This window comes from Mizuhopecten yessoensis, unplaced genomic scaffold (assembly GCF_002113885.1).
Source record: "Mizuhopecten yessoensis strain PY_sf001 unplaced genomic scaffold, ASM211388v2 scaffold7547, whole genome shotgun sequence".
Lineage (NCBI taxonomy): Eukaryota > Metazoa > Mollusca > Bivalvia > Pectinida > Pectinidae > Mizuhopecten > Mizuhopecten yessoensis.
This window is the reverse complement of record NW_018407102.1, coordinates 88,164-113,180: the sequence shown is the minus strand read 5'-3', so window position 1 is coordinate 113,180 and position 25,017 is coordinate 88,164. Positions and strand designations below refer to the sequence as shown.

Sequence of the window (25,017 nt, the reverse complement as noted above, 5' to 3'; positions counted from 1 at the left end):
TAATTACCACAGAATACTACAATAATTACAAATATAAAGGTTTCACATGATATTTCAATTGCATTGAGTGTCAAGCAAATTAAACGATGTATAGTTTTATAGAGAATGTAAGGTCATGAATGAAAAAGTTGCTTAAAACTTAAAAGTATGTTTTCATCTAAATGATAACTTTGGATTGCCACTTTTTGGGACTCAGTGTAATTCATTTTTTGTATAATATACCTATTACCAAAGTGTAAAGGTGGGATTCATGTGTGTGTGTCTTACGTTCATATTCCGAGGGTTATAGGGAGTGTCGTGGGTAGGTCATACTTAAAAACTGTTACATAAAGAAAGGAGTTTGGAATGATCTAGCTATTTTATCCAAAGAGTAAAATCTGAAAGCTTTGTATAACACCAGACTAGACTCATACCAGTCTGTCATTTAATTTCAACTCTTAGATATCTTAACTCCTCGTCTCTCATTTGTTGTTCATGTAAACAAGGTTTTCCGAAATAAAATTCTTCACAATGTTTACATACTAAGTAGTAAATGACATTCTTTGAATGACAGTTATAGTCTGATATTTCTCCTTTGGGATCATTTGCAAACAATTGGCTTTACATTCATAGATTATTTTGCACATCTTTGTTTCATACATTTTTTAACACTAGTGACAGCATTTGTTCTACATGTATTCATGGCAAAGTAGAATGTACAAGACAGACATTTCATGTTTTGGTTTGTCTATTACAATTGACCATCTTCATGTTTTCAAAAATACACTTCATGTTATCACTGATTTTCATGTTATCGTTAACAACAGAAACCATGTGACAAATATTTGGATTGTACGTAACAGATGACAATACTAAGATTGTTAACTTCTATTTATTACAGTAACGATCGACGACGTCATGTAACTAACGGTGACTTATAAATATCATAGTAATGAATATAGTGGGTTTCCTATACCACAAAGGCGTTTTGTTTCTTCTAATTTCTAATCTGTGTATTCCTTTTTTTTTTTAACAATTTTCAAAAATGAGAGATAACTCATAATACACATTTCAAAATAAAGAAGACATTTTTATTTATTTCGTTCACTGATGTTGAACCACCGATTTTATAAATTACTTATTACTTATTGCTGACAGACGTACTTTGAGAGTAATGTTAACAAAATTCATTCAATTTATTTTCAATGAACTGATATTTTCTTGAATTTTGTTCGGTTTAGTTAAATTGAATGTAATTAGTAAACACCTATTCATGATTTGACCATATCTGTCGTTTTTGTGTGGAAGCAAATTATGCTGCAAACTTTTGTGTTGTATATATTTTATAAATAAAAAAGAATATTTTAAATTTAAATATTTTCTCCAAATTGCAATATTTTTCTTCAGTTACATACGTTTTACATAAGGTTTTTAACTTTGCAAATCTTTCATTGGTGATTTTATCACCTGTTTATTATCTTTAGCAAACTATCCACATGTAATACCAGCGTTTGACGAGAACGGAATGGTAAAAAATGAAGATTTTTTACAAATATATCATATCACGAAGTAACTACAAAACATGTTGCTTTAAAAATCTGCAACACAAACACACCGTACGCTAAGAAAACATGTGTGCCAATACGTTCACACACACATAGACACAAACACAAACGCTGGTAAATAGTTATCAGTATACACATTAACGTGAATATAAAATCACAAAGAAATTGGAGAAGAAAGGAGAACTGTGAAAAGTGAGTAATACGTGTGTGAAGTGTGTAGGATTGTATCATGGTATGTTAAATATGATAAAAAATGGACGCCAATGTGATTGTTGTTTGGTACAGAAGTGCCTGCTCCATTTACATGTAATGTTACGTAATAGTGTACAGCCATTACCACACAGACTGAGTACACATGCATGGGATTGTTTATGGACCAGTATATGTAAATGTTTGAAGTAATGCCGTGAGGTATAAAAGAATTATCCTCTTCTTATCGCGAACTGATATTTCAATGTCACAAGAACGACTGGGGAATATACTTTTCCACAGATGACATTTTGTTTTTACTTTGCAGACGGAATGCATCTGGGTTATTAATGTGATGATTTGTAGCTTCCCCTCTCTTCCACGAAATATTCCAACTCATCACAGGTTTTTGATCTTTGATTCGGACAACGACTACGTAGATTCATTGCTAGAGTTCTGATGCATTAACAAATCAATCAATTTATTGAACAAGACATTGATGTATTGAAATACGCTGTTAACTACTAAATGCAATGGCACTCACAAATTACACTTGCTAACAAACAATAATTTGTTTAACGATACATTTACTTGAGCAAGGCTTACTATTCAAGTCAATGTCATAAAGATGACTAGATATGATACACACATAAAAGACTTACTCAAGTCCACAAACAGGAAAATGATGATGAAGAACTGAACGCCAATCTAACAAACATAAAATTACAAAAACAGTATTTAATTCTGTGACACATGGGACAAGACCAATGAGACAACTAAAACTGTGCCAAAACTTAGGATACAAGAACTGATAAAACTAGACAAGATCGTGTATAATAGTAAATCAACTTTGATAACATTTAAACAAATATATGTCAGCTCGATTCCAGTAACCAGTCAATCAGGTAATTAGGTGAATCATTCTCATTACACTGTCTTGATAATCCAAGCATTTGGTCGGTCGTCGTCTTGTTTACGACGNGCCAAAACTTAGGATACAAGAACTGATAAAACTAGACAAGATCGTGAATAATAGTAAATCAACTTTGATAACATTTAAACAAATATATGTCAGCTCGATTCCAGTAACCAGTCAATCAGGTAATTAGGTGATCATTCTCATTACACTGTCTTGATAATCCAAGCATTTGGTCGGTCGTCGTCTTGTTTACGATGCATTAATACTAATAATAACAATATACAACATTTATATAGCGCCCTATATAATTTGTAAAATTACTCTAAGGCGCTTGACAACATATGGATAATAGTAATGGTTATAATTGTGAAAACAAACAACAAAGGCTTGCAATCACTTTCATACATTTAACAAGCAATGTGCACATAATTGAACAAATAAAAGGGTGGTATTTATATGACGTCTTTGCAAAGATTCTAAAATGCATACGTGAAGAGGTGAGTTTGTATGTCTCTCTTGAACTTGGCCAGGGTATTTGACTTCCTAATACCAGATGGTAAGCTATTCCACAACGTAGCCGAAACCCTCCCAAAGCATCTGTTTCCGTAGGTCACAGTACGATATTTTGGGACACACAACAAAGATTCTGACTGCGACCGCAGTGATCTTGACGGCTGATACAGGGTAACAAGCTCCTGTAGGTACTGATGAGCTGTTCCATTCAGTGCCTTGTATGTGTATACCAGAATGTTGTGCTCCGACCTATATCGTACAGGTAATCAGTGCAACGAATAAAGCGCAGGTGTGATGTGCTCTCTCTTTCGAGGACGAGTAACTAGCCGTGCTGCAGTGTTCTGGAACCTCTGCAGACGACTAGTTAGTTTGTCAGATATACCACAGAGCAGGGCGTTACCATAATCCAACCGAGAGGTAACAAGTGAATGCACCAAAATCTTGCACGCATCTGCAGTTAGAAACTGCCGAATACAGCCGATGTTCCTGATCTGGTAGTAACAGTATTTGGCAAAAGCGTTCACTTGTTTCTCCATGTTCAGAGAACTGTCAAAGTATACCCCTAGGTTTTTAACAGCTGTAACAGTCTTAATAGTTTTACCATTTGATACCCGGCAAGACTTGCCACATATATAAATATAAAAATGATTAACACATGGCGTTTTAATCGCACGGAGTATTTTATATGATTAATATTATCGATGGTCTTGTTATATTACATGGGCAATAACAAGGCAATTGTTTTGGCGAAATGTTCGGACGGGTTTGGTGTGTGTGTATGTGTTTATGGGTGGCGGGTGGGTTTGGTGTGTGTGTATGTGTTTATGGGTGGCGGGTGGGTTTGGTAGGTGTGTATGTGTTTAGGGGTGGCGGGTGGGTTTGTTGGGTGTGTATGTGTTTAGGGGTGGCGGTTGGGCTTGGTGTGTGTATTTGTTTAGGGATGGCGGGTGGGTTTGGTGTGTGTATGTGTTTAGGGGTGACGGGTTTGGGTAGAGTGGGCGAGGAAGAGTTGGGAAAAAGTTGGTAAAGAAGGGTTCAGGGGATCTGGCAAGGATTGGGAAGGGTTGGGGCGTCTGAAGTGTTTAAAGCAAACTTGTATTCAAAGTATATTTTTCATTTTCATGTTTTGTTATGTTATCTCGTGCATAACTATAAATAGCAACGATGTTATTCCCCCTGCCCTCTCCCGCATACTACAACAATGAACACTAATTAAAACGAACTAAAATTATCGAATGTGGATAATTAGGATTAAATCTGGATGTTTTAGTGCAGTTTTAGCTAAGATGTCCAGCTGGCAGTCATTTGATATCTGCAGCTGAATATCTGGTACTATTGTATTCGCTGTGGCAATATCGGGATTGTTACCCGACATTGACACTATAGATAATAGAGGTACGGTTTATGTCAAACACACGTTTATGTTTTATATCATTGTTATATATGTTCGAAGTGGACATATATCCCCACTTCACTGTTTTCATCATTTTTATATTTGTGGTTGGGGTGGGTGTTTGAGGGGATGGGTAACTAGATATGATATTATGACATATACATGTATATGGAAGAATCAATGGCAACGCGAATAGCTCTGAATATTTTAAAGAAAAAAGGGAAAATTCGAAATTTGAGACTCTAAACTGTCAGGAACCTAGATTTTGCATGTAATTTGTTCAACGATACTCTTAATAAATAAAACAGTCTTGTCCTTACTCGTGTTTGTCCAAAGCATAATATGGCACACTAGTTCTTATTTGTATTTGCCGTAAACCATCATTTAATATACTGGTCCATACCGGTATTAGCCCCAGGTCGAAATAACGGCTATTAATACCTACTCATATCTGCCTCAGGTAGACATGAGCCAATATTAGTCCATACTTGCACTAGCCATAGTTTGCCTCTGCGTCAAATCGTCCACACTCTTCATAAATTACTTCGTCTCTGCAAATATTATTAATACTCATACAAGCCCTGTACAAAGTATCGCTATTATAAATACTGATCATCACTGCAGACGACAGTCTCAACTCGTACTAACCTTCTCCAGGCAATTAATACACATACTAGTACATACTCGCAATGAATCTAGGTCTCTACCACACACATTTGTCAATACTTGCACTAGCCGTATGTCGTGTCTACAATAACAGTTTAACCTGTGTTGGAGACTATCTGTCTACAATTACAGTTGAACCCATAGGACTAGGGTGGTGTCACCTGGGGGCGCAGAGGATATCGCACTCGCCTTCCTCCAAGACATTCGAGGTTTGATACCCCGATCGGATCAGGAAAAGTAATTGGTCTCTTGCTTGCCGACGTGGTCTTTCTCCGGGTACTCCGGTTTCCTCTCACATTAAGACCTCTGCGCCAACACGAATGATACATTGAAGTCTGAATAACTTGTGTCATAATTGTTATAAATATAGTGTTACCCCGTCCCGTCCCGTCCCGTCCCGTCGCGTCGCGTCGCGCCCCGTCCCGATTCAATGTAAATACTTAGCAACTTCATTCTTTAACAGATTTTGGTAAAACTTTATACAAAGGTCAAGTATGAGTATACTTCGGATATCGTTGTATTTCAGGGATCCAAGGTCAAGGCCAAGGTCACACTTGTTATATATAGAAAATCATCAACTGGTTCAATTTAAACACTTAGCAACTTCATTCCTTCATGGATTTTGGTCAAACTTTATGCAGAGGTCAAGTATGAGTATACTTCGGATATTGTTGTGTTTCAGGGTTCCAAGGTCAAGGCCTAGGTCACTGTTGCTATATATAGAAAATCATCTACTGATTCAATTTAAACACTTATCAACTTCATTCAATGTGTTATGGAGATGGTAATAACATACAGAACAAACATATGGATATTAAAATCAACTTTAAGTGTAGTACCTTATGTGTGCATGTTTCAGGGTATCAAGATCAAAATGGTTGTTACTTTTTATAGAACACTGAAACTAATTCCACATGGCAGCGGCGGCATTTATGTCTTACAGACATTTTCTAGTTTTTCTTAATATCATCAAGCCATTAACACAAGATTTACTTGCATTTTTGACATTTTTTAAGACAAGCTAGACTATATCAAGAGAACACACATGTTTAGATATGTTTGACCGGTACTTTGCTGCTTAGATTCATGAATAGTTTTTTGTTATTGCTGTACGTACTTTATACTGCTATGGTCAATCAAGAATGTGCCAGGTTTTCGTGGTGGAAGAAAACTGGAGTTCTTGGGGAAATACCACGACCTGCAACCAGTACCAGGCGACTACCCCACGCAGACCTTTAACCGTGGCCGATTGATGAAGGGCTATTGATCGTAGACGGTCAGACGCCTTGTGCTTTTCAAGTCATATCATTTCGAGTTGACGACATTAATGAAACATCTTGCTGTAGCACAGATACCATATAACTAACTTAAATCCTACTGACATACCATGTTTTTGGTCATTGAACCTTTTGTAAACATTTGGACAACTTTCAGTCACATACACGACTAACCTATTTAAAGTTAAATCATTTTTTTTTTTTAGGATTGCAAAACATGAGACTGTACATCCTTTATGCTTGGTTGCTGTTCGCCATGATAGCGGGCACGTCATGCCTGTCCTTCCCGACAATCAATACGCCTTCTGGTCCGATCAAGGGCGTAGTCGTTCCCGCTCTCGGAAAGGATATCGTGCAGTTTCGGAATATTCCATACGCTAAACCCCCTGTTGGCAACCTCAGATTCCAGAAAACACTTCCCGTTGAACCTTGGACTGAAACCCTTGACGGAACTGTCTTTGGTCCTTCCTGTATGCAGAATATATCCCTGTTTCCAGACATGTGGAAACAGGCAGAAAATACTGAAATAAGTGAGGACTGTTTACAACTAAATGTTTATGTATCTGGAGCTGTTTCGACTGAAGTTAAAAAACCTGTCATGTTTTGGATTCATGGTGGAGCGTTTGTTGCGGGAAATGGTTGGGGTTATGACGCGTCATTCCTTGCCCTGAAAGACGTCATAGTGGTAACCATAAACTACCGTCTAGGAATATTTGGCTTCCTTAACACAGAGGATGCTGCACTTCCTAGTAATTTTGGACTTTGGGACATGATTGAAGCCCTGAAGTGGGTAAACAAGAACATTGCATCATTTGGAGGCAATCCGGAATCGGTGACTCTTTTCGGTGAATCTGCCGGCGGCTTCGCTATATCATACCTGGCTGTGATACCGAGTACTTCTGGTCTATTTAAACGGATTATTCCCCAAAGCGGATCTGCTATTGGATTAATGAGTGTAGCATCAAATCCTGCAAGAATTGTCAAAGCTACAGGAAAATTCGTGGGATGTATAATTGACGAAGACTTAGATGTCGACAACAACGTTCTTGTAAATTGTCTCAAGAAAAAAACATCTGACGAATTGTTGAAAGCCCAGTCAGATCCGGGAACTAAATATTTTGGCAAATTTACTCTTTCATTTGTCATCTGGCCTTCTTTTGACGGAGAACTACTTCGGAGGACACCTTTCGACATTTTGAATGATCCTAGGTCGGAGGAATCCATTAATTTTAGATCGTTGGACATGCTTGCAGGTACAACAAACAACGAAGGATCGATAATGCCATTATTTTTGGGAATGTTACAAGAACCTATGGGATTCAATCTTACTGAGGGTATACCTACTTCTGTTTTCTGTAACAGTGTTGCCCCAACATTAGCCTTGGAGATGTTCAAGGACGAAACAATCGTATCCGATTTATTTTGCAAGGAATATTCTGATGACAACATAAAGCAACAATCAAGAAATATCGTTAATTTGATTGCGGATGCATGGTTTGTTTCGCCTACAGTACAACTTCTTGACTTCCATGCAAAGGATAAGACATCTCCAAACACATATCACTACATATATACAAAGACATTGAATTTTACCTATCTTTTTCCTGTCTATCCGTGGATGGAAGGTGCAACGCATGCAGCCGAACTGCTGTATATGTTTGGCCCGAAAGGCAACAACGGAATGGATGAATGCTTGTCTACTGACGAAGGAAGGGCATTTACCGACGTTCTCGTCACTTATTGGACAAACTTTGCTAAAACAGGGTAAGTAGCTTTGTTGTTGTTTATACACAGTTATTACGATAAATCATTTCACCTATGCTTCTGATTATAACACATAAGTGCAGTACACCAGCCACTGAACTTGTATTAAAAGTAATTTTCTCAATTCTATGGCTCAGTGCAACAACGGAAATGTCTTTTGAAAGTTTTTGAAAGAATTGTCTAATATTTACGGCAGTGTATTGCGGGAGCCACCAATACATCGCCATTATTGATACATGTTGATCTTTCCGGATATTTCTATGTCTACATGTAACACTTACACAGTTGGGTTAAGGTGTTTTAATTTTTCCGTGTTTGTTGAACGATTTTATTTTTGATTTTATGAGTATTGAAAAAATCTTTTATTTTACACAGGAATCCTAACGGAAAAGCTCTGGCCCCATGGAAGGCGTTCAGTTCTAACGACCGAGACTATTTAGAGTTGAATACCCAGCCAGTCCCAGGCCAAAACTTATACGAGAGGAGAATGAAGTTCCTGCTACATGATATACCGAACAAAATCAAGAACAATGTCAAGACTGAACTTTAGAAATGTAGCGCTAAAAATGTGAGAATAATATTCTATAGTTTATGTAAGTGAAGGACAGCCATATGCTGGGTCAACAGCGTGATATTAGAGAGTGACAGCTTACAACGGTAACATGGCCATACTGCTTTAAACGACATCTCCTCTGTAACTATAATAGCAAATAGTAAATGGAAATCAAACATCATTCTTTAGGGATGGGGATTCAAAATTGTACAAATGGAGGTACTGCCCCGAAAGCTGCAAATGGGCGGGGCCAAAGATGGTAAAGTTGACAATCATATATTGCCTTTAAGGACTTCTTATCTGAAACAATGAGATCGTAGATATCAACCATATTTGTTTTGAAACATATTTAGGTAGGTCTAAAGGGGATTCAGAATGATACAAATGAAGGAGCTGACATTTATACTGATGTTTTTTTTTTATTTTTTATACGTCATCTATAAAAAAAACCCGTGTCTGATTGGATTACGTCATGCCGTTCTCACACGCTAAAGTTTCTCGGTCAAATTTCACCTCTATATTAAAACACGACCGAGTTCCGATTGACTGAAGCAGACGACAACAATGAGGCGTCCATCTGATCATCTGTGCTTGGGTGTTTTAATCAGTTATAACAGAGCATTTAATGTCCATGTTTCTTTCTCCGTGATATGAATAATCAATGGGAAACAAAGGCGTGTTTCCCTACAACGAGGACAATTAAAGTATAATATTTTAACAAATGCACATTGCAATATCATGTTTTGTAATCCAATCAAATGATTTTAAATGAAATAGTAACATGTTGCTTGAGTAAATATTCATGGATGCTGATCATATTCAATCAAAAGATATTACTTATGAATTTTGTCATGGAGGTTTTCTTCGAATCAGTTCAATAGCCGTATAAGTCCAGGAAGAAATATTCAGATATCCCATGGGAAGATATTTCCACAAAATCTCGTTAAACAGCTACAGATAAACCACAGGTACTAGCCTCCTCTGTCAATACACTAATAATATAATTAAAAGTTGCGAATTCTGTCCCCCCGTGTAAAATTACCCTGTTCAAGAAAACATGCGATTTTGTCATAACCGTTCATAGAATGATGCCGGGAGCAGTCAAGATCGACAGAAAAATATTTTTCTTTAATTTGATGTATGATTTGCTATATATAATGGAGTAAAATGTTCGGTAGTCTTCCTGAAACATCGAAAAATGGCCGAATTTCAGTTGGTCGGACACTGTGCTGTCCACGGGCTGACACGCTAAATCCCCAGTGGGTAGTGCAAAACACACGGCATGTCCGCTATTCAATGTCGGTACAAACTTACTTGTATGATAGTTCATGGCCTTACATTATTATGTCGGACACCCGAGTCAAGTTTTCAAGATGGTCAGGCTGACGATCGGAAATCTGAACAGAGCCTGCCATTTTCTCTAACTTTTGTGACCTCGGCGCTGATTTGTCCGTTAAATTTAGAAGTCAATCAGCGTCGAGGTCACAAAAGTTAGAGAAAATGGCAGGCTCTGCTCAGATTTCCGATCGTCAAAATTCTGAATGTTTGGTGCACTTCCCCATACATAAATCTACCATGTGTAAAGTTTCAAGTTCTTCTTCAAACATTGTAGAAAAAAAGATAAAGTTATTTAACCCCTTATCCCTCAAAAGTCATACCGTCATACCGTTAAATTAACCCCTTTGGGTCCGCCCATCTGTCCCCTGGGGGGTCAGGGACTTTATTTGTACAATCTTGAACCCCCTTCCCCTAAAAATGCTTCCTGCCAAATTTGGTTGAAATCTGCCCATTAGTTTCCAAAGAACTAGAACTTGCCCTAAAACTGTAACCTGTAGAACTTGCCCTAAAACTTTAACCAATTCCAAAAGACTTGTGTTTTGGACCAATAATGAGCAAATATGGTCCAATTTGTTGCGAAGGAACCTCAAAGCAATTGATGTAACCGTATGACAATGAAAAATTAACTAAATACTGAGCGATTGAAACGCCCTGCTACAGCTACATTGTACTTGTTATGTCGAGAATTGTAGATAGATTTCCCCCATATTAATTGAAGCTGATGCATTCCTATGTAAAGTTTTAATCCAGGAAAGAATATCATTTCTAAATCAAAAATAAATCAAAACATTTTCAATAAATTTCCAAGATACCGAGTCGAAGGCTTTTTCAAGGTCTATCATCAAAATCACACCTGGTATATCATTTTCTTCTGTGAATTGCATAAAATCATACAGTAACCTTGTGTTTCCCCAATGTAACGTCCTGATAAAAAAAAATCCAGTTTGATCCCTATTAATTGGTTTGTCTAACACTGACTTAAATCTATTAGAAATAACCCCAGATACTATTTTATGTCATATTTGGTAAGGAAATTGGGCGCCAGTTGTTTTTAGATCGTGTCTACTAGATTTATCCCCTTTGGGTAGTCAGGTGACTATAGATTGTCGCCGACTAACTGATAACTCGCCATGTAGATATCCATAATTTAAAGACCTAACAACAAAATTTCCTAATTGATTGCAGAAAATTTAAAAACAAAACTCTACAGCAAGACTATCTGATTCCGGACTTTTATAGTTCTTCATTTTTGTCAGAAATTTACTAGCTTCTTCAAGTGAGATTAAACCTTCTAAATTTTGGGCTTATGCAACAGTAAGTTTGGGAATGTTGTCAATTTTTTTTTTAAATCTTCTAAACTAATATATGCTATATTGCCGTTTTCTTCATACAGATTTTCATAAAATGACTTTATTTCAATGGATCCTTCATCCGTCTGAATTTTGGGAATTATTTTGGAAGTAAAATTTCGATTTTCAAAACCCAAAAAGTAACTTGTCGTTTTTTTCCCTTCTTCTATCAACTGTGCTCTTGCTTTCCCTACACTACCTTTCATTATAAGTATTCTGATTTGTTCTAATTCCCCTTTCTTAGTTTCTTTCTCATCTTTATTCAAAATATCTTCATTTTCAGAGTTCTGTATAATATGTTTTAGTTAATTTTCTCTCACATTTCTTTGGGGGGTTTTTCTATAAGAAGACTGAGATATACTCTTACCTCTGATATTCATTTAAAGGACATTTAAAATAATTAATCATGAATAGTTAACTGCGAGTTGACATCCAAATTTTGGTCTATATGTTCATGATCTTAAACAGGTAAAAAGTGCTGTTTTTTTGGGTATCCAAGATGACAGTTTTTACTAAGTCTATATATTGCTAAGTGATGGAGTAATGAGTTGTTAAGTTTCCATAAGCCTTAACCTTTTTTGAATTCCTTAAACTGAAGAGTTTGTTTTGGGAAACGAATGAACTGATTTTATCTGATAGTAACTCTTTGGATACTAGACAAGAGGCCCAGAGGTTTGGTTTGGTTTGGTTTACTATTGTTTAACGTCCTACTAACAGCTTTGGTTATTTAAGGACGGCCTCCTCTGTGTGCAGGATGCATGCATATAATGTATGCGTGTGTGTTTTGGGAGGCTGCAATATGTTCGTGTTTGTCTCCTTGTGATAGCGCGGAACTAATGCCGACTTTATAGTACTACTTCACTGAAACATACTGCCAAAGACACTCAGCAGGACACCCCAACCGGTCACACTATACTGACATCGGCCTACCCAGTCGTCCAACTCCCAAATTGCTGAGCGTTAAGCAGGAGTAAAAACTACCATTTTTACAAACTTTGGTATGTCTCGGCCAGGGGACTGAACCAAAGCCTTCTTCATAGGGGCGAACGCTCAACTAAAGGCCAAACGTGAAGCGTTGTCAAGAGAGACATAAGTAAGAAAAAAGTTGTTTAGAAAGAAGAGAAAAGATAAGATCCCAAATGTAGTCGCCTCTTACGATCATAAAATAGGGAAAGCAGGTACAATTCGTATGCCGTACCTACAGGGACGAGGCCCAGAGGGCCTGTATCGCTTACCTGGATATTCAAGCAGTCATAGAAAATTCTTCTCATTAATATTATACTGTTCTACAATGTTTTCGCACGCAAACTTTGTCGTTTAAATCCGTTGAAGCTACCTGCCAAATATTATTATATGATTCTATGCTTTTCTGTTCTTCAGAAGAGGTTGTTTGAAGTGTTTGACAAATTTGTCCCTGTAACCTTGTAAGTAGCTCGAGGTCATTTTCCTTCTCAAACTTTGTTGTCTTTACCAGCTGAATCTTATAAAACCATGCGTTTTAGCTATTCAGAAAAAGTCGTTTGAAGTGTTGTTGACGTTTAAAGGAGGTTGAGGTCATTTTCATTCGCAGACTCTGATGAGCTCTATCCCAAGAAGCCACAAGCCAAATATTATGATTCTATGCCTTTCACTTCTTCAGAAGAAGTCGTTTGAAGTGTTTGACATATTTGACCCCTAGGACCTTGATAGAAAGTCAAGGTAATTTTCACTCGTAGACTTTGTCGGGCTCTTACGAATGAATCTTTAAGCCAAATATCATGACTCTAGGCCTGTCCATTATTCAGAAGAAGTCGTCTGATGTGTTTGACATATTTGACCCATATGATCTTGAAAGTAGATCAAGGTCATTTTTGTTCTCTAACATTGTCGGGCTCCACCAAAAAAAGCATTCAGCCAAACATGAAGATTCTATACCTTTCAGGTCTTCAGAAGAAGTCGTTTGAAGCGTTTGACATACCTATTTCTTGTGACCTTGAAATGAGGTCAAGGTCACTTGCATTCGTAAAGTTTGTCGGGCTCTTTCACAGAAAGCTACCAGCCAAATATTAAGATTCTGTACCTTTCAGTTTTTTAGAAGAAGTCGTTTGAAGTTTTTGACACATTTGACCCCTGTGACCTTGAAAGTAGGTCAAGGTCATTTTCATTCTCAAACTTTGTTGGGCTCTTACCAACAATGCTTTCAGCCAAATATCATGAATCCAGGCCTTTCCTTTCTTCAGAAGAAGTCGTTTAAAGGAAAAGTTGACGAACCACGACGGACGGACGGACGGACGAACGCCGCAACATGACAAAAACTCACTTGCCCTACGGCATGTGAGGTTATAAAAGAATGTCAAAAATAATAAAGAAATTCCAGCATTGACTGCTTAAGTGGGGTTTTCCCTACAAGTATATCTTCTTTGGTTTGGATCATACTGTCTATATATGTCAACAAGGTTTTCCTAGTCTATTATTTCTAAGAGATTTCACCGTGTATGGGGATTATTGGTATTTTTGTAATTACATGTATTATCATAGTCAATCTCAGGGTTAAGAACTAGATTAAAGTATCCACATGCTACTGTTCTGTCGATACGAAATGTTTCTATAGTTTCCTTCAAGTTGTCAAAAAAGTCTGGATCATCTGAGTTAGGCCCATAAAGTGTAACTAAAGTAAATGTTACTGACTCAACTTCAATTTCAATTGCCACTCGCTTCTTTGTTTTCTTTCTTGACTTTAAATTAAAAATTGTTACTGAACAAAATGGCTATCCCCTATAGTTTGACCTGAACGAACTGAAAGAACACTCATAACCCCATTCGTTTCTGATAATACTTTCATGATCCTCAATTATTGTATTTCCTTCCACGAAAAAGGAGAAAACGCCTATTCTTTTAAGCTAGTCATCTTATCCCTTACAATTTGCCGACTGAATAGCTTTCAATATATCACCCATCAATATACAAATGTTTTAAAAAGAAATAGTGTAAGAGACATTCAGCATCCCCTGGAGGACACAAGAAAGAGGAAAAAGGAAATTAAAGAAATTCTGTTTAAAACAAGAAAAAGGAGCAAAGCTGCTCGACCCAAATTGTGTTTTTTATGAAAATGGCTTACTGACGATGCAACAACCACGAGGGAACAAATCCTTGATACTTGAATTTATTCTTCAAATATATTTGCTAATGACATTGATTTTGTCTTCCATAATATTCTGCTCATGCTCAATAACCTTCCATGTTGCACTATTGTCACTTAATAATTGTCCCAAAGCACACAAATGTACAGTTTTAACTTCACGTTTACATATCAACGTCATTTTCAATTTCAATTTCAATTTTGATAAATTTTATTGTCAAAGGACAAATGGATTGGGCAGCCCCCACTATCAATATTTAAAAATAAACCAAGAAGACAAATAGGAAATATTTATATTAATATGCATGTACCATTTTTGGAAATCAGAAGAATTATATTGAGCAAATGAATGAAAGAATGAAAAAAAAAAAATAAAAAAATATAAGATAATGAAAATTTCATTCAAAATTTTAGTTAAGTGTCCAGAATCTTCTAGAACTGGATATCTAATTGGATTTAGATAGAAGAATATGTACGTTTTTATTTTCATCACATCTCTGACAACCATTTAGCATGACATCTAATGATAAATAGTTGTGAGTTTCATGGAATATATTCTGAAAAACTACAATACGATCATCAGTGTATTTGATACAATCATGGAAGTAATGAGATGCTGTTTCAAATCTAGAGCCACAAGAACAAGCGGATGCCTCAGTAAGATAATCGTTCTGACGGTCATTATTTAGGTTACTGGCCTCATTTCTCAACTGACAGAATAATATTTTCCCGATTTCCTAAAAACTTAAAGACATCAGTTGTTCTTGTGTTTGAATTTGGAATAGGTGTTATTAACTTTTTGAACTGATAATCGAAACGAATATTTTGAAGGTCTGAAGCGATATTATTTATTTCATTAAACATGGATGGAAAAAAGGTATTAGAATAGTTAACAGTTCGACAAAGAGGAGGATCAAATATTCTAAGTGATCTAAGGGGATACCTAGCTAGTGTGGGATCATGAAAATGTGATTCAGTGATTTCTTTTAGATAATATGGAGTTTCATTATTCATAATCTTGTACATTAGCATAATTTTATGTTGTTTTCTCCTGCTTTCAATAGGAACCCAGCCTAATTCTGTGTACAAGATATTGCGGGTGTTGCCTCTACGCAGTCCTGTAATTATTCTTGCAGCCTATAACTGGACTGACTGACAAGATATTTTTTAGATTTTGTGAACAATTATCCCAAACAACATCTGCATATTCTAGTATGGGTCTACTATATAGTGTATACATCGTGGTTAATGACTGTCTGTCTAGTTTATGTTTCATCATCCTTAGAATGTTAATTCTTTTGTATGCATTTTGGTAAATATCATAAATGTAGTCGTTCCACTTAGCATCATCACTGAATGTCAAGCCAAGATATTTATGTGTTCGGCTGACAGTAACAGGTTCATCATAAAAATATACATTTGGGTGATGAGTATTCAGTGTTTTAGAGAATATAACAGATTCTGTTTTATTTGGATTAAGTTTAATATCCCATTTATTAGTTTTATATTACTGAGATCATCTGTTAGGTTTTGTGCTAATTCGATTTGTTCAACGTCTGTTCCAGCATACAGAGAAGTGTCATCACCAAACAGTTTAATTACATGAGAAACACACTCAACAATATCATTAATATAAAGTAACCGAGTCTGGTGGTACCCCTGCATTTACAGGCATGGATGTAGATATGTATCCCTCAGTTAACACTCTTTGTTTTCTGTCATCTAGTAATTTCCCTTTGATGCCATATAATTGGAGTTTATGTACCAGTCCATCATGCCATACTCTATCGAACGCCTTGCTTATGTCACAAAAAACAAATCTTAATTCTTTATACTGGTAAAAGTTGTACAGTAGTATGATATACTGAAAGAAGTTGATTTATAGTAGAGTCCTTAGGCATAAATGCCGATTGATGCATAGTAATAATTTCATGTGTAGTAAGATAATTAAACATGTTCTTATATATGTATTTTTTTCTATGATCTTACTAAAACATGAAGTAATAGAAATTGGTCTATAATTAGATTTCATTTGTTAAACCTTTTCCTTTATAAATGGCATTAACATTAGCAGTTTTCCAACTAAGGAGGATAACTCCTGTTTGTAGTGTTTTGTTAAAAAACAATATTAAAGGAAGAGAAATAGAATGTTTAAGTTGATTTTATTATATAAGGTACCATGCCATCGGGTCCAGCTGGTTTATTACTATTTAGGAGAAACAATTGGTCATGGCCATCTTGATGCGTTATTGTTATGTTTTCCAAAGAGTGGGGACAGTTAATTTCAATATCAGGAATGGGTTCAAGATTCTCAGAAGTTTTAGATATAGAAGTAAAATACTTATTAAGATGTTCAGCTTTATCAAATGGATGTTGAATGATACATTCATCACATTGAAGTTACTTTTATTATTTGCATTTAAAACATTTTTTTTTGCAATTTTCCTCCAACTACTTGAGAAATATTTGTATTAGCTTATGATTTTTGCATATTTTCAATATAATTATTCTTGGCCTCTCTTATTTTATTAATGACTTCGTTCCTGATATGTCTGTAGTTTTCCCAATGTCATGGTTGGTAAGTTATTTAACTTTGCTTTTCTCTGTGCCCTATTTCTTTGTCTAATTTTAAATCTAATTTCATTTGTCATCCACTTTATATCTCTACGCCTTACTGTAACATTTATAATAGGAATACATTCAGATTTTTGGTTGATTAATATCATTACAAAGAGTATTATAAAATTCATTACTATCTTGAAATTCTGAGATTGTAACCCAATCAATCATATTTATGTTCCTATTCATTTTTTCATAATCTGTTTCCTGACAGAGTAATATTTTTTTCTGATAAGATATTTGTTTAAAGACATCAAATGTGATACTGAATTGAATAGGAGAGTGGTCACTACAAATGGGTGGAGAAACAGATACATTTTTAACATTTTTAATTAAGTTGAAACTATTTGAGAAAACAATATCTAATGAGGTGGAAGATGTTTGAGGTATGCGTGTGGGTTCATAAACTTTGTTTACAAGATTATATTTGGTCATTAGTCTACCAAGATGACTATACGGTTGTAAGTTGATCATGTTTACATTGATATCACCTGTTATGACTATATTTAGATTAGTATTTATAGCTCTCTCAAATACAAAGTCTAGTGTTTCCCAATAAGTTTCAGGCATTTCTGGTCTATAAATACAACATAGTAAGAATTTACGAGACTCAATACATACTTCAACCCAAATTAACTCTACATCATTATGTTTCAAGTCTGTTCGTCTTTTAGTAAAAATAGTGTTCTTGTGATAAATTAGTACTCCACCACCAGGGCCTGATCTTTGGTCCAGTCTGTCATGTGAGTAGGAATCTATGGTGATATCAGAATCTAATACTTCAGGAGAAAGATGAGTTTCTGTTAGACATATTATATCATTATTATTTAATTCAGCTTTTATAGTTTCAATTTTATTTCTTAATGATCTAACATTTAGGTGAGCAATATCAAGACTGCATAGTGGCCCCGGATTAAGTTCAATGTCATTAGAAATCAACAACAAAATATGAATTATAATGTGAATATATACATTTTTGAGGCTAAAAACATACTTGGAATTCGAAATGGCATTAATTAAGACAAATGAATGAAGGAGAAAACAATTAATCTCCGATTTCCAATGTGCCCCATTATTAGATTGAAATTCTTTGAATCTATCTTTTATCAAATATTATGATTTGTAACAGGTGGGGGATGAGACACGTGGTACATACATATATTAAGAAGTATTTTTCATTACAAAGTTCAATCAAGGCAGGGGGAGAGTACAAACAGACCAGCGTTACTGTATTACATACATACAGACAATTTGAAATTAACAGAAAAACATAAGTACACACATAAAAGGACATCATAATTACAACACGTGACTAAGGACAACAAGATCAGCTGTCACAGCATGATTTCGGGAACATCGAATAAGGCCTATTTATATCGTGTACATGTATAAAGTTTCAATTTTACGCATATGGTGACCAAGAATATCGACTTGCTTACTTTTCTGACAATCAGGCGATAAGAGGCTTTGAAAGGAACTTCACAATATCTGGGTGCAAAGTTGTTGATAAGTCAGAAAATTAGTTTGACTTTCAATTATTATGATTATTGTTAAGAAAACAAATATTAGATTGACTAGTCATCCTGCATACATATTTTATGTTCAAAATAACCATTTTAGTGACTATTTAAAATGGTGTAGCATCATACGTGTGCACTAGGACACGTGAAATAGTATAGACTTGATACTCAATATGTTTGGGATTTACAACCATAAAATGACTATTCAAACCATATATCAGTAAACATGTATGTAAGCATACTATATATACATTTGGCGGTATACCGCTATACAGATAGAAATTCAGCGCTCATGACTAAATACATTTTTAGTACGTACATGTATATAACATTGATAAGAAGACTTGCTAACAGAATATAAACTTTATTTCTTATAACGAGTTTTAATGAAAAATGTACGTTTATACGTAATTTACCAATTCTAATTAACCTGGATATCCTCAATACGTTCATTCTACCACGGACTTGGATAATCTAATTCCGTGGTTCTACGTATCAACGTCATCTTATGAGAGAGAGAAGAGACAGTTCATGATTTACATGAAACATCATTTATACCTTTTATATCAACACGGCTGGTCATAATGGGGTCATCGTCTGACATACGAGATAAACCAATGAAACGTCACCCCTAAATTGTTGATAAAGCACTCCAGACGTTAGACCGTTAGTCGGTTCATTCGACCCGCGTACCAACCTGGAAACTTCTCCTCAGCTTCTCTACCAGGTACGTTGATTAAAGTTGAGTATTTATGATACAGATTCACTCCAAAATAGTATTATGAATGCAACACACATCCATCCTGAACGGTCAGCACTGTTATGTCACCAAAATATAAGTAACAAGGGACACTATTAACTTAGCTTGGACGTTTTGTACAGATTACATGTCATATGACCTGATCATTCGATATCTTGCAAGCCTCAGTTTTACCACAGAATATTACAATAATTACTAATATAAAGGTTACACGCGACATTTTAATTGCATCGAGTGTCAAATAAAAATAAACGATGTATATTTTTATAGTAAAAGTAAGCAAATGAATAAAAAGTTGCTTAATACTGAAAGTATTTTTTTATCTGCAGTATTACTTTGGATCCGACTTATTTGGACCCTAGTATCACCCATGAGTCGTAAAAGGACGAAACGCCTGTCTGGTACAGTGTAATTCATTGTTTGTATAATATACCTATTACCAAAGTGTAAAAGTGTAAAGGTGGAATTCATGTGTGTGTATAGGGAGTTTCGTGGGTAGGTCAGACTTACAAACTGTTACATAAAGAACGGAGTTGGGAATGATGTAGCTAATTTATCCCAAGAGTAAAATCTGGAAGCTTTGTATAACACCAGACTAGACTCATACTAGTCTGTCATTTAATTTCAGCGGGTCAGTATCTAGGACTACATTTTACACTGTGTCAATATTTGGACTGTCACTTGTTTTAATAGATAACACAATGAACTATTTACGGAAACATCGTTGTTGATACACACCGCAAATAGGAGCAAATATCGCTTAAACATTAAAATCCAACCCTAGATGATGTTGTAGAATTTACAAAAGGTTATCAAGGCTGCATTGCTAACCATTTATCTGTAACTTGTCAAAACATTTCTCAGACACTATCCTCTATAGCTACTACCTGTTAACAACAAAGCGTGTCTCAGACACTATCCTCTATAGCTACTACCTGTTAACAACAAAACGTTTCTCAGACACCACTATCCTTTATAGCTACTACCTATTAACAACAAAGCGTGTCTCAGACACTTTCCTCTATAGCTACTACCTGATAACAACAAAGCGTGTCTCAGACACTATCCTCTATAGCTACTACCTGTTAACAACAAAACGTGTCTCAGACACTATCATCTATAGCTACTACCTGTTAACAACAAAACGTGTCTCAGGCACTATCCTCTACAGCTACTACCTGTTAACAACAAAACGTGTCTCAGACACTATCCTCTATAGCTACTACCTGTTAACAACAAAGCGTGTCTCAGACACTATCCTCTATAGCTTCTACCTGTTGACAACAAAGCGTGTCTCAGACACTTTCCTCTATAGCTACTACCTGTTAACAACAGAGCGTGTCTCAGACACCACTATCCTCTATAGCTACTACCTGTTAACAACAAAGCGTGTCTCAGACACTATCCTCTATAGATACTATCTGTTAACAACAAAGCGTGTCTCAGACGCTATCCTCTATAGCTACTAGCTGTTAACAACAATAATCAAACTTATGTTAGATTTCTTGGAAACGTCTTCGCAACAGCTTAGGACCTACGGGTGTCTAGGGAGACAAACTCTTAAAAAATATATCAGGATAGTTAAAAGAAGAGATATAAATTTAAAGTTTTGCAATCGGGTAGTAGATCAAATTTGGTTTCTTGATTGTCCCCTAAACAAAACAAAAAAACAAAAAACACCCACTCTTCTTTCTCGAGCCTGCAGGGCTAACCTACATCAGAGCTAATCTGTCTGTAGCTACAGTCAAAGCTGTCTCATTGATCACCTGTCTAATCTGTCTGTAACTACAGTCAAATCTGTCTCAGAGTTCACCTTAACTTTTAAGACAATGTTTCCATTCTGATTTGATATTATAGATAACAGGTTTGACTACACCATAAACACGCATATATTTAGCCCCCTCCGCTGTCATACTAATCTAGGACTATTTCACGCCCTAGAGGGTTAGTATAAGAGTCGGCACAACCTGAAACACTCATAAATGATTCCTGCCGACTTAGAGGAGTTCTGTAATCGTACCTTATCTTAGACATTTATTTATAAGAAAACCCTGATGAAAATTTTACGCTATTGTCAAAATTTTCAGTTAAAATAGCAGGATGAGACCACACGCCCTAGTATATGTTTGGCTGCAGTCCGCCATTATAGTGTACACGTCATGCCAGTCCTTTCCGACAGTAAACACTCCTTCCGGACCGATCAAAGGCATAGCAGTTCACACACTCGGGAAGGACGTCGTGCAGTTCCGGAACATTCCATACGCAAAACCTCCAGTTGGCAACCTTAGATTCGAGAAAACACTTCCGGTAGAACCTTGGACCGAAACACTTGACGGAACTGCCTTTGGCCCTTCCTGTATGCAGGATATATCTCAATTTCCAGAAATGTGGAAGAATGCAGTAAATACTAGAGTAAGTGAGGACTGTTTACAACTAAATATTTATGTACCTGGACCTGTTTCGACTGAAGTTAAGAAACCGGTCATGTTTTGGATTCATGGTGGGGCGTTTGTTACGGGAAATAGTTGGGGTTATGACGCGTCATTCCTTGCCCTGAAAGACGTCATAGTGGTAACCATTAACTACCGTCTAGGAATATTTGGCTTCCTTAGCACAGAGGATGATGCACTACCCAGTAATTTTGGACTTTGGGATATGATTGAAGCTCTGAAGTGGGTAAATAAGAACATTGCATCATTCGGAGGCGATCCTGAATCGGTCACCATTTTCGGTGAATCTGCCGGCGGCTTCGCTGTATCATACCTGGCTATGATTCCGAGTACTTCTGGTCTATTTAAACGGATAATTCCCCAAAGCGGATCTGCTATTGGATTATTGGGTATAGCATTAAATCCTGCAAGAGCTGCTAAAGCTACAGGGAAATTCGTTGGATGCATTACTGACGAAAACAAAGATATCGAAAACAAAAACTTTGTAGATTGCCTGAAGGGGAAGACTTCTGAAGAACTATTAAAGGCTCAGTCAGACCCAGGAACTCTATATTTTGGTCATTTTTCTCTTTCACCAGTTGCTTGGCCTTCTATTGACGGCGAATTACTTTTAAGGTCACCTTTGGACAGTTTGAATGATCCTAAGTCGGATGAATCTATTTACTTTAGATCTTTAGACATGCTGGCAGGTACAACAGACAACGAAGGATCTTTATTATCAATCCTTCTGATTGGACTTCAGGAGCCAATGGAATTCAATCTTACTGATGGCATACCTACCTCTGTTTTATGCGACGTTTTTGCACCAACAGTAGCCAAGGAGATGTTCAATGACGAAACAATCGCCTCAGATTTACTCTGCAAAGAATATTCTGCAGACAACTTGGAGCAACAAGCACGAAATATCGCTATTGTGTATGAGGATGTATGTTTTGTAGCACCTACGGTACAACTGCTTGACTTCCATGCAAAGGGCAAGGCATCTCCAAACACATATCAATACTTATATACGCTGGGATTGAAGTTTCCTTTTGTCATTCCCGAATATCCGTGGATGGAAGGAGCAGGGCACGCGACCGAACTGGTTTATATGTTCGGCCCCACTGGTATGAATGAAATGGATGAATCCTTGTCTTCTGACAAAGAGAGAGCATTTACCGACATTCTCGTCACTTATTGGACAAACTTTGCTAAAACAGGGTAAGTAGCGTTTTATTGTTGTTTACATCAGAATATTCTGCTTAGATAAGTTATTGTTCCAATGCTTCTGTCAATACCAATTCTATGATTCTGCTTAACTCTTCCAAATTTGTGTATATTATCCTGTTGTTTTTTCAAGTCTAGGGTTACGTTATTGTTATGACTTGAGTCCCATCTAATATTCTCTTCCTCATCCTGGTAGCTTAGCAGAATTACAGATTGATCAATAAGAACTGACGTCATACGAGGTCCCATTCGTCGGGACTAAGGTCTCGTCAGAGGAAGGAAGATTGAAATCATTTTTCTGTGCAGGAACTAATCTAAAAATGAAATCCCAGTTCATAATGACCAAAGTCTTTCGGTTATGGTCCAACTAATTATTAAAGCGGGCACTCTTTCTTTGCGGCAATGCATTGTTGCAGCCACCAACCCACTACAATTTTTGTTATTATATGTTGGTCGATGTTGACCTGTTAATGTCTTTTTTTAATACAGGTAATGTAAGGTATTTTTTTTTTTTATAAATTCTGTGTTTTTTTAATCAATATATACTACGCTTGAACATACATAATTAATTTGACACAGGAATCCAAACGGAAATGGCCTGGTCCAATGGAAAGCGTTCAGTTCTTACGACCGGGACTATTTAGAGTTGAAGTATCAGCCAGTACCGGGACAAAACTTATTCGAGAAAAGGATGAAGTTCCTGTTACAAGATATACCGAACAAAATCAAGAACAACGTCAAGACTGAGTTATAGAAACACTATAATGCGAAAATACACAATTGCTTGCGATGTGTTGGATATCCATTATCTTAGGTAAATAATATAGCAATCAAAATCGAATCGCAAGAACCCAAAAATGAATCAGTTGGTGTGTTTCAAAAGTATTCTTCTTGTGTAAAATTAAACGATAATAGTCAGAGTTATTCTGTCCTTTTTGGGAAATGTCTGCTGCTAAATCTGAAGCCATTAATGTAAAGTTATTAAAGGACGATGGTTTGGTTGTGGGCGTTTATCTATGCTCCCATCAATCACCATTTATGTAATACTTTATAATGGCGCGTTTTAATGTTCTCTATATACAACATAATGAGGGAGAGTCCGAATTATTCTGACGTTTTATCGACTTTTTTCCTTTTTATATCGGTCTATCGTCGATTAACGTCGACGATAGACCGGTATAAAAAAGTCGATAAAACGTCAGAATAATTCGGACTGAATGAGGGAGCGATCATAGAGAAGTCTAACTATTCGTGATAGAGTGACAGTTGTTTTGTCTTTAATACTATCAAAATGTATTAATACCTTAGAAATGACATCTATACCTGAAGCATAAGAAACTGAAAAATATATGTATAATATTTTTAAAAAGAACATAGCATTCATTGATTGACTACAACCTCTGGTTATACTCTTAATTGACCTCAAAATGAAGACTTTGAGAACTAAGTCTTTGTTCATAAATTTATCCTGATCTGATATTTGAAAATAATAGAAGAACTTCATATTTACATATCGCTATTCAATCTTCTGTAATCAAATGCTTTTAATGAAAATGGTAACATGATGTTTACATAATTCTATTTCACTGAGGATGTCATTGAAGGTCCTCTTCTCATCAATAATATATAGGTATTACAAATAAAAACAAAAAACCCGTTATGATACTGAAGTTGAAGCTGATGATGTAAACATTGATCTGTGTACTCAGTATTAAATCAGTACTGGTTATAAAATTGGACTTTGGTATTATAAAAACGCTTGTTATTAAATTTTATTGCAATCGGATCATCACTGTTTACAATATAGAAAAGTAATGCATTAAAATTTTAGATATCTGA

The 25,017-nt window shown here is 36.0% G+C and overlaps 1 protein-coding gene across 1 annotated transcript; it reads left to right on the top strand.

Moving 5' to 3' along the window:
• The first annotated feature begins 1,601 nt into the window (after positions 1 to 1,601).
• LOC110453915 lies at positions 1,602 to 25,017 on the top strand. The gene is made up of 5 exons (XM_021503148.1): positions 1,602 to 1,736; positions 6,708 to 8,265; positions 8,641 to 8,814; positions 21,616 to 23,172; positions 23,758 to 25,017. Exons 2-5 carry the CDS (start codon positions 6,719 to 6,721, stop codon positions 23,930 to 23,932), a joined length of 3,453 nt encoding a protein of 1,150 aa, XP_021358823.1. The 5' UTR covers positions 1,602 to 1,736; positions 6,708 to 6,718; the 3' UTR covers positions 23,933 to 25,017.